Here is an 11,006-nt window from a genome sequence, read left to right on the forward strand (position 1 = left end):
CACAAGCAGGAAATAAAACAAATGACACTTTGGTTTTACAATCATACAAATATATTAGTTTTATTCAATAATGTTCAGTAATATGTCTCCCATAGACTTATAGAAATAGATATAGATTCTATTGCAAATGCAGGGCTGAGAGTGTATGCAGAATAGAGTATTAAGAGTAACAGTGAGTTAATAAATGCTAAACAGGAATTCTTTTTTTCATTTTCATTTTTAATGTGTCCAGTAAATATTGGTTCATGCATGACTGTATTGGGGTTGTTCCTTCCAATATTCCAATAAAACGCCACAGATGTGCCATTTCCGTCCAAGTTTTACATCTTTTCAATCTGTGAGATGGGGAAGCCAAAGTTCGAGCGATTCTGTTGAGTCTGTCCTGGTGGTTATTGGTTTCTGTAGCTATAAAAATTAAAAATAGTGTCATCGTGGCTTTGACTGGAAGACCTTTGCTTTGTCTTGGTTTGGAAGACAAGAGAAAAGTAATATGGTTTAGTTTCCTTTCTTTTGGAAGACTTCATTACAATAACTTGGATAATCCATGCAGAACTTACAAAAATTATGGGGATTCCTTCGATATAAAGCAGACTCTCATTGTCTGTAAGCATATCGCCCGCTTTTACTGATATAAGAGGAGGGCGTTTTAGTATGCACACCGTTTAGTGTGTACATTTTGTGTGTTACGTCGACAGCGACAAACCAGCAGTCAGTTTTGCTGCAGAAAATTCCAACCAGTGTCCATTGAGGATAAAAGAGCATGACCTCTGTCGTCTGGTAGAGCAGGGATCAATGTTCATGACACAGGCCAAGAGTTCTGGCCTACACTGTTGACTGTTCACCCCTCAAGGTTGAATGGAAACTCATTTCCACACACATATTTCACCAATTTAAATAAGCAAATCAAATAGCAACAACAAACATTTGACCTTTTGTTTTAAGGGACACAAAAATGAAGCCACAAACAGACATTTTAGACAGTAGAAAGTTACACTGGTTCATGTTTAAAAGTGTCACATGATTATGAACAAACATCTGAAGAGATGGACTCGCTAACGTTTGCCATTCAATTTTATAAAACCTAAAAGTTTTATGTCTTATATCCTGTGAGATTGGGAAGACAAAGTTAAAGTGATTCTGTTTAGTTTTACAGTTAAAAACCGGTTAAAAATAAAATAAAACTGGTGTTTTATGTGTCACATCTGAATAAGATGGAACAATAACTGTTATTATTATTAAAATATTTCATATTTGATTAAAAAATAAGCAATAATACACATTTTACTAAAAATATGTTTGATACATTTGAAGTCAAAAGTTTACATACACCTTGCAGAATCATTAATTATTTTACCCAAAATAAGAGGGATCATACAAAATGCATGTTATATTTCACATAAAAGACGTTTAAATATAGTCCACAAGAGAAAATAATAGTTGAATTTATAAAAATTACCCTATTCAAAAGTTTACATACACTTGATTCTTAATACTGTGTAGTTACCTGAATGATCCACAGCTGTTTTTTTTTTTTTTTTTTTTTTTTGTTTAGTGATAGTCTCATTTGTCCTGAACAGTTAAACTGCCTGCTGTTCTTCAGAAAAGTCCTTTAGGTCCCACAAATGTTTTTTTTTTTTTTTTTTAGCATTTTTTTTTAGCATTTTTGTGTATTTGAACCCTTTCCAACAATGACACTATGATTTGAGGTCCATCTTTTCACACTGAGGACAACTGAGGCACTCATATGCAACTATTACAGAAGGTTCAAACGCTCACTGATGCTTCAGAAGGAAAAACAATGCATTAAGAGCCAGGGGTGTAAACTTTTGAACAGAATGAAGATGTGTACATTTTACTTATTTTGCCTAAATATCATATTTTGCTCTTCAGAAACTACAAAAGATACGTATATGTTCCCCAGAAGACAAAATAAATTAAATTTACACTGATCTTCCAACTCCAAAAGTTTTCACCCCCTGGCTCTTAATGCATCGTTGTTTCCTGATCTTTCAGGTAACAACAGTATTAGAAATCAAGCGTATGTAAACTTTTGAACGGGGTCATTTTATAAATTCAACTATTATTTTCTCTTGTGGACTATATGTAGACGTCCTTTATGTGGCGATCTTATTCAGGTCAGTACTAAATAAAAAATAACATGCATTTTGTATGATCCCTCTTGTTTTGGTTAAAATAATTAACATTTTGCAGATTCTGTAAACTTTTGACTTCAACTGTATGTTTAAAAGTGTTACATCATGATGACCACAAACATCTGAAGAGATGGAACAAGGAGTCATTTCTATTTAAACGTTGGCTTTTCAAAAGAATAACTGATGGTAATCAAAATAAGAGTTTATTTAAAAACAAACAAAACAAAAACTGCATTTGCGACTGCGTTTTAGATTATTTAACCTAAAATTGACTCAGGGGAGACACATTCGCCACAAACATACTCCCTATACAGCCACATTAATAGCAGTTAAACTCTAAACTAAAGGTTACCTCCTAGGGACCATGGGAGAACACTGTGATTATCCTAAAGCTGGGATGGAGCGGAGGAACTCAGATTTTGAAAGGTCACCCTCTCAACGCACATCTGCTGAGAGACTAATACCCCACTGCTGTGTATGCAATGCAGATGTGGTGCGAGTCTGTGCGTTTAAAATGCAGCAGAGTTTTTCTCTCTCTCTCGTGGTCACACACACACACACACACACACACACAAAGGCAATGACATTCAGCTGAGGGGAAGCGTGGTACATTTGCACAGTGTTGTTGTGAGGGCTAAGAGATGTATCCTGGGGGACAAGACTTTGGTCGAAACATGGGAGGAGGGTTGAGTTTTTGTCTTTTCTGCTGCATTGCAGATACCGGGTTGGGGCTACTCCTCAAAGTCACGCACACATGAACACACACACACACACACACACACACACACACACACACACACACACACACACACACACACACACACACACACACACACACACACACACACACACACACACACACACACACACACACACACACACACACACACAGAAAGCAATTACAGACACTGACGATCAGTAAATACAGGGTTCTGCAGCTTAACAGTTCTTTTATGTGAAATAATCGCACCACTGATCTTGAAAATATTTCTGCTCTCAATTTACAGTGATTGACCCTTCAGAATCCACCTAATACTAAACAGGTATTAATGTACTTTTAATGTCTGGAAAAATGGTGTTGTTTACTTGCACTGCTGGTGCTAATGCTGTTGAGCTAAAGTCTGATTGTCTTTTGAAAAGCCCAGATAGCAACATATCATAACAGAAAATATGTATATATGACACAAATCACAGCAAACACTCTGAAAAACAAAACAATACACACATTTTAAAATGCACTGTATTCTAGACTGTATGGTATGGAAGCCTGTTTCCACCACTGAATGAAAAAAAAGTAATTGCTACTTTTTATCTCATAATTCTGACTTTTTTTCTCAGAACTGCGTGATGCAAACAAGTCAGTTAATTGCGAGATGTAAACTTGCAATTTCAAGACAAAGGTCAGAATTGTCTGATTAAATGTTGCAATTGCCTTTTTATTTGTATCCAGTGGTAGAAACAATCTTCTATAAGACTGTTTCTACTAAATCTTGATTCTGAACACTAACAGCAAACAATGCAAACTGAGATGATTCAAACTTAGATGCTTAGATACTACCTAAAAAATGTAGACAGACACACGCATACATAAACAATGCATATTAGCAGCTCACAAAAAATGATAGTGGCTTTGTTCACACTGCACACAAATCTAATTTGGTTTTGAATATGATTTTTAAGACTATTAATTAGGAAATCATGAAATCTGATTAATTTGTTCTCGCAGTGTGGTGAATATCCAGCGAATTTACATTGGATGGTATAGTGATGATATAAGTGTCAGCATGATGCTAAGAGAATTACTGTAACAACAGCCGAGTCACTGTCATTGTGGAAGGAGGATGGAACCTTCGAATTTAGCCTCAGCTCACGTTCATCGTGACATTACGCCACAGCGCTCAACTCACGAGGCACGTGAGAGAACATAAGCAGCATTTTATGCATATAGTGTGTCAGAAAATGCTGACTCATTCAATAAAACAAAGTGAATGTCACACGGTTTGCTATAAGAGAAAAGAGTGAGTAAAAACAATTGTAAATACACAGCTCCAGACAGGTGTCTGATTTCAAACCATGTGGTTTTTAGGTTTGTTTTACTATTTAGACTAGAGTCAGAAATGGCGAAAAACTAATAAACAACAACCAAAACAACAGAACAAAGCAGATTTTTGCTGCTTGTCTGAACAAAACCAATACGTCTGTATTGTTTAATCAATTTGAAATAAGCAGGAGAGAAAAGTAACATCTGTTTTTAAAGCGTTTATCGACAATGGGTCAATAAAAGGGAGTGGGGATGGAACATGGATGACTCTCTTTTATTGAGGTGGGACGGCACTACAGTGTTGATGCTGCATAAATTATTGAATTAAGCACTAATACGATGACCAATGCATACTACACTCTAAAAAACGCTGGTTGTTTTTTTTAACCCAAATGCTGGGTTCAGCCTGTTGGGTCATTTTATTGGATTGTTTTTAATATTTTTTACCCAGGTGCTGGGTGGTATTCTGTAACTAAGCTGCTGGGTCACTTTTTATGCTGGGTTATTTTTTCTACCCAACCTCTAGGTTGAGCCAGTCTTCGATGAAACAGCTACGAATTTCAGCTGTGAATGAAACGCAAGGCGGTGATCTGAGGTTCGTAGTTCCCCTGGCGAACAGCTGCCCATCACCAGCTCAGATTTCGACGACACACTGGCACAAAAATTAGCACTTTTTCAGTAAAAACTAATTACAGAGAGCGTTTGAATAGACTTAAATTAAAATTCTACTTTTAAATGTTACATTTTTTATTTTTAAAATACTTGTTAAAAGAGTTTAAATGTATGTAATATATTAAACTATGCTGTATTCAACCAAATTAATTCAATTTGTCTTATATTTTTGTCCATGGGGGTTCTTGCTTAAAAATAAATGTTCATCTTTTGATTATTGCTGTTACCTCTAGAATTCTAAATTTTTTGATTTTTAATTCCCAGCCCATTTTAAGGCAGCATACTTTTTAAACAATAGTTGACTTAAATAAAACAACCCAACATTTAATTCAACTATACACTCTTAAAAATAAAGGTGCTTCAAAAGGTTCTTCAAGCGATGCCATAGAAGAACCATTTTTGGTTTCACAAAGAACCATTTAGTCAAAGGTTCTTTAAAGAACCATTTCTTGCTTACCTTTTTATAATCTGAAGAACCTTCTTTCACCACAAAGAACCTTTTATGAAACAGAAAGGTACTTCAGATGTTAAAGGTTCTTTATGCAACCATTTAGACAAAAAGGTTCTTCTATGGCATTGTGAAGCACCTTTATTTTTAAGAGTGTAGCTGGGTCAAAATAACCCAGCATGTGTTCTGTCCAATATTTACCCAGCGTGGGGTTGCCAAAAAAAACATAAGTTGGGTTGTTTTTCACCTATCCCATAACCCAACATCACAGCATTATTTAATGTCGTTATGAGCCCCAAATACTCATCAGCTGACTATATGTGACCCTGGACCACAAAACCAGTCATAAGGTAAAATTTTACAAAACTGAGATGTATACAACACATGAAAGCTCAATAAATAAGCTTTCTATTGATGTATGGTTTGTTAGGATAGGACAATATTTGGCCGAGATACATCTATTTGAAAATCTGGAATCTGAGGGTGCAAAAAAATCAAAATACTGAGAAAATCACCTTTAAAGTTGTCCAAATTAAGTTCTTAACAATGCATATTACTAATCAAAAATTACATTTTGATATATTTATAGTAGGAATTTTACAAAAAATCTTAATGGAACATGATCTTTACTTAATTTCATAATGATTTTTGGCATAAAAGAAAAATCTATCATTTTGACCCATACAATGTATTTTTGGCTATTGCTACAAATATACCCCCATCGACTTAAGACTGGTTTTGTGGTCCAGGGTCACATATGATTCTAGATAGACTGGCAAATATGCAAATTTAGAAAATTAGATTCATCATTGCAATGCAATGCAATGCAAGGAGAGACGTACTACAGTATATGCATGAGTAATGGCCAACACACTGACAACACAACCACGACATTCAAAGAAAAGAAATATATAAAAATAAAGAAACATAATGCACAAAAATGTTAAGCAAATTTATAAAACTGCAGTTTACAAGGTCTTCATCTATCTATGTATACACGCAGAGTGTTTTAATGGCTTGGCTCTTCTGAAAAGCATTAGCCCTTAGCTTTCATCTTCTGGCCTCTGTGTTTATGGCTGAAAAATAGCAGTGAAATTGAGAGAGAAGCACTTAGCTGCGCACAGAGAGTGCTTTCATTAAAATAATTGTTAAACCACCCGTTCACGCCAAATATATCAAAGCTAAGAAAAGGACTCATTTTCTTTTCCTTTCTCTGACATTATGTTGTGCACACATTCACAATCAGCTCAAACTGACCCAAAGCAAACCCCTACGACGTTTAATTATAAGTTAAGTGTCAATTAGACATATTTGAAGCAAAGATCATCAGGAATATATCCTTTTATACTCACAAAAGCCCTTGCAAATTAAAAGAGCCTCAGTAAGTTAGCAAAAGTCGTACCGTGACATTTAAAAGTTTGAAAGGCTAGAAGTGAGACATTTTAAAATAACTATCAATTTCATGGTCTAATTGTGATTAAGCTGAATGAATAAACCATTGGATGCTAATCAAAGCACAGCTGTGGCTTCATACGACATTGCCTTTATCATTTATTTAACCTTTGCGGTCTGGCCTGCTGGGTTTTGTTTCAGTGTGGCGTCCAGTTGATTCAAAAGTCTTCTGCCTTATAGCGCCTTTACGTAAATAGCCCTTCAGATAATATAGAAGCTCAAACTGAAATGATCTGTGGACAATGCAAGACTCTGATTAGCTAGACTCTGAGATGAGCATCACTGCTCGCAAAACTACAAAACAAATTATAGTTTATGAAGAAAACTCAAGATGTAGTCTTATTGATGTGTACCCAGAAGCTATGAGATGCAGAGCATTTTGATTCAGCCCTTCTGAAAAACAATCTGCTCGGGACGTTAACCGCAAACACCAACTTCTGTAATGGGGGATCGTGAATTACCTGCGGGTGCTGTTTTGATTCGCAGTAAGGAAACTGTAATCTGGGAAAGATTGACAGCCTGATCTAAATGTGGAAGGATTTAGTAAATATTCCAAAAGTCTAAAATTTCTTTAGTTATTTCCGCTTTGGTCTTAATAACTTTGTTTCCCCTAATAATGCATTGCTGCAGGGGACTGAATCTATAATTATCACAGACATAATTTCCTCAACACCAGGTGCACGGTATGAGAAATTGTTCAACTCAGCAGGAGAAAAGTTTGATTTTTTGCACTTTGTTTTTAAGCTTTGCACTTGATATCACAGTGATGATATAACCAGCAAGGGAATGTGCTATGATATAACTAATACTAGAGCCTAAAAAATGTTATATACACTACCAGTCAAATGTTTTTGAACAGTAAGACTTTTAATGTTTTTAAAGACGACTCTTCTGCTCGCCAAGCCTGCATTTATTTGATCATATTTGAATCTATTTTAAAAAGTAATTTTTTTTGGTGATCAAAGCTAAATTTTCAGCATTTTTTAATTATTTGTATTATCAGTATTTAAAACAGTTGAGTTCATTTTTATTTAGTTTTTTTTTTTTTTTTGATGAATAGAAAGATCCAAAGATCAGCATTTAACTGAAATAAAAAGCTTTTGTAACTCCTCATTTGTAACTCCAAGCTTTTGTCATTTTTGGGAAAGAAATGATAGAAAGTAATACTTTTATTTAGCAATGATGCTTTAAATTGACCAAAAGTGATGATGTAAAACATTTATAATGTTACAAAAGATTTCGATTTCAGATAAATGCTGTTCTTCTGAACTTTCTATTCATAACAGAAAACTGAAAAAATTCTACTCAACTGTTTTCAACATAATAATAAATGTTTTTTAGAGCAGCAAATTAGAATATTAGAATGATTATGTGACTGGTAATGATGCAAATAATGATGCAAAAAATAATGATGACTAATAATGATGCAAAAAATAGCTTTTAAATCACAGGAATAAATTACATTTTAAAATATATTAAAATAGAAAGCAGTTATTTTAAATCGTAAAAAAAACTAAACTGTACTGTTTTTCTGTACTTTGGATCAAATAAATGCAGGCTTGGTGAGCAGACTTTAAAAAAAAAAACATTAAAAATCTTCCTGTTCAAAAACTTTTGACTTTTAAAAGTTTGGGGTCAGTAAGATATATTTTTTTAAAGAAGTTAATACTTTTATTCAGCAAGGATGCATTAAATGGATCAAAAGTGACAGTAAAGACTTTTATATTTTTACAAAAAATATTTCAAATAAATACTATTATTTTTCTTTCCATTAATCAAAGACTCCTTAGCATGACTGTTTTCATTGATAATAAATATATTTTTTAAGCACATTATGATTTCTGAAAGGATCATGTGACACTGAAGCCTGGAGTAATGGCAGCTAAAAATTCAGCAAATTATATTTAAAATTTAATTTAAATAGAAAACCGTTAATATTGACTTAAAACTATTCATTAATATATAATAAATGCAGCATTGGTGAGCTTCTTTCAAAACATTAAAAAATCCTACCAAGCCCAAACTTTTGAACGGTAATGTATTATTAAATCATATTTCCATAATGTAAGTGATTTGCATAAAATATTATCAGAAATATTACTGCAAAGGCAAAAGTGCGACGTGTCATCAGGCTCCTTGTAGCACTTAAAACACATTTCCATTTACTGTACATACTGATATTCTCAATGCCTCAAACAAAGCTGGTGGTCAGAAGTTACAGGTCTGTTTGGACTCTCTGTGCAAGGGTTCCCAAAATGACTCCCTCCGGGTCCAATTCCCCAGTTCTATCAGAAGAAAATGAAGCAGAATTGGACCTTTTCAGCACTTGTGTTGTTTCATTTGGCTGGGTGAAGTGCCTTTGCTCTCAGACAAATGTAATAGAATAAAATTGAATGTAGGGACATGAACTTTAGGAAACTTGCAGCCTCAGTAGTCAGCATATCTACTTTGAGAAACCCTGCTCTAAAGCAACACACATGCTAAAAAGAGAGGAGAAAGAGTGCAGCTGTACCGATATTGCTCTCTAGGCATATTGCAATGAGAAAAACAACGACTTATCATAACAAAAAGAAACAATAATGCCACCCTGCTCCCTCTGTAATGAGTCATCTTACAAATGATATTGTATTACTGTTCAGCGCACACAAACACACACACACTCACACGTTCAGCCTCCGCAGACTCATCAGAGCAGGAGCCGATGAGCAGAGAAAGGTTTGCACTGCCTAAGGTTGAATGACTCTAAACATCCTCATCCTAAGAGGCGGGGAAGTTTTATTTATTTAGTTATTGGGGGGGGGGGGGGGGCATCCTTAATAGTCCCCGGGAGAGTGTGCGGGGCTTTTCCTGTGTTGTGAAGTGGAAAATGGCCTCTGTGTCTCAAACTAATCAAAGTGCAGAAGTGGTAGAGAAGAGAGAGGAGATTACAAACAAGCTTAAAGATGACGAGGGATCTCTGTTTAAAAAAACAAAACAAAAGAAAAAGAACAGAGATTTCGGGGAATCTATGAATGTTTGAACAAAGGAAACGGTGGGTTTAAATGTCAAGCATGAATTTGCCTCACAAAAGGGAGTGTTTCTTCTTGAAATACTAAAAAAGGAGAGGAAGACAAGGATCCTTTCTTTTAAGGTGTTGCTGTTCTCACAAAAGCGACGCTGTCACACTCTGACCCCAGACCAGTGCGGTTATTATTGCTCAGTATTCCTTTGATTAAGGAGCAGGAGAGACCAAAAGGAAGTGCGGCGGGCATTAGACCTGTCAGGAAGGGTCTTTCGAGCCCTGATTCACTGTTGGAAATGTCAAAGTTCTGAGGGTCGGTGGAGGGACTACAAACATTGTTTGTACCAAACCTCCTGTGCCACTGTTGGCGTTCATGGCGAGTCCATGCAAACAAAGTGTTTCTTCTGCTGCCGCTAGGAGGCTGTGGGGGCGGGAAGCACTTGGTCTTTCTTGCCGTTTTTATGGACGGGGGAGTCTGACGTTTTGGCCGTTTTCCTAGGCGGGCTTTGCTCAGCAACGTCATGTAGCGATGGTTCCCTGTACATGGCAACTGGAGAGATGGGAGAAAAAGAAAGACTCTTAAAAGCACAGCTCACCCACTAAAAAAACAATTTTGTCATATTTACTCACCCTCATTTAAAACTTTTGCTTTTTGCTTTTGCCTGTACAATCAATGAAAGTTTTTAGTCTATTCCTCTTTCATATATTTCATATTCCTCTGGATACCACTGAATTTTGCAACATCTTAACTAATACCTTCATGTTCTACAGAAGAAAGAAAGTCATACAGGTTTGGCACAATGACAGAACCTCCATTTTCAGGTCGGGTGAGATTTTTTAAAAGAAATTAATACTTTTATGCAAGGATGCATTAAATTGTTTAAAAGTAATTATAATTATAATTTATAATGTTACAAATTATTTCAATTTCAAATAAATGCTGTTTTTTTTTTCCAACTTTATATTCATCAAAGAATCCTGAACAAACTGTATCATGGTTTCCAGAAACATATTAAATTAATTTTACAACAACAGGAAATAATAAAAGATTTGATTAATTTTTCAACATAATAATAAGACAATGAGTAATGACTGCTTAAAATTCAGCTTTACTATCACAGGAATAAATTACATTTTAAAATATATGAAAATGTAAAACAGTTATTTTAAATCTAATAATAAGTCAAAATGTTGCTGTTTTTACTGCATGTTTTAAAAAATATTTTAAAAATACTATAT

At 34.9% G+C, this 11,006-nt stretch overlaps 1 protein-coding gene across 1 annotated transcript in view; it reads right to left on the minus strand.

The window, feature by feature from the left end:
• Window positions 1-9,991: 9,991 nt before the first annotated feature.
• fgf11a (fibroblast growth factor 11a) overlaps window positions 9,992-11,006 on the minus strand; it is an 86,844-nt gene continuing 85,829 nt past the window's right edge. The window contains exon 5 of the mRNA XM_073836647.1: window positions 9,992-10,317. Within this exon, the coding sequence (XP_073692748.1) occupies window positions 10,181-10,317 (137 nt within the window). The 3' untranslated portion in view covers window positions 9,992-10,180. The remainder of the gene's footprint in view (window positions 10,318-11,006) is intronic.

This window comes from Garra rufa, chromosome 3, assembly GCF_049309525.1.
Source record: "Garra rufa chromosome 3, GarRuf1.0, whole genome shotgun sequence".
Classification (NCBI taxonomy): Eukaryota; Metazoa; Chordata; class Actinopteri; order Cypriniformes; family Cyprinidae; genus Garra; species Garra rufa.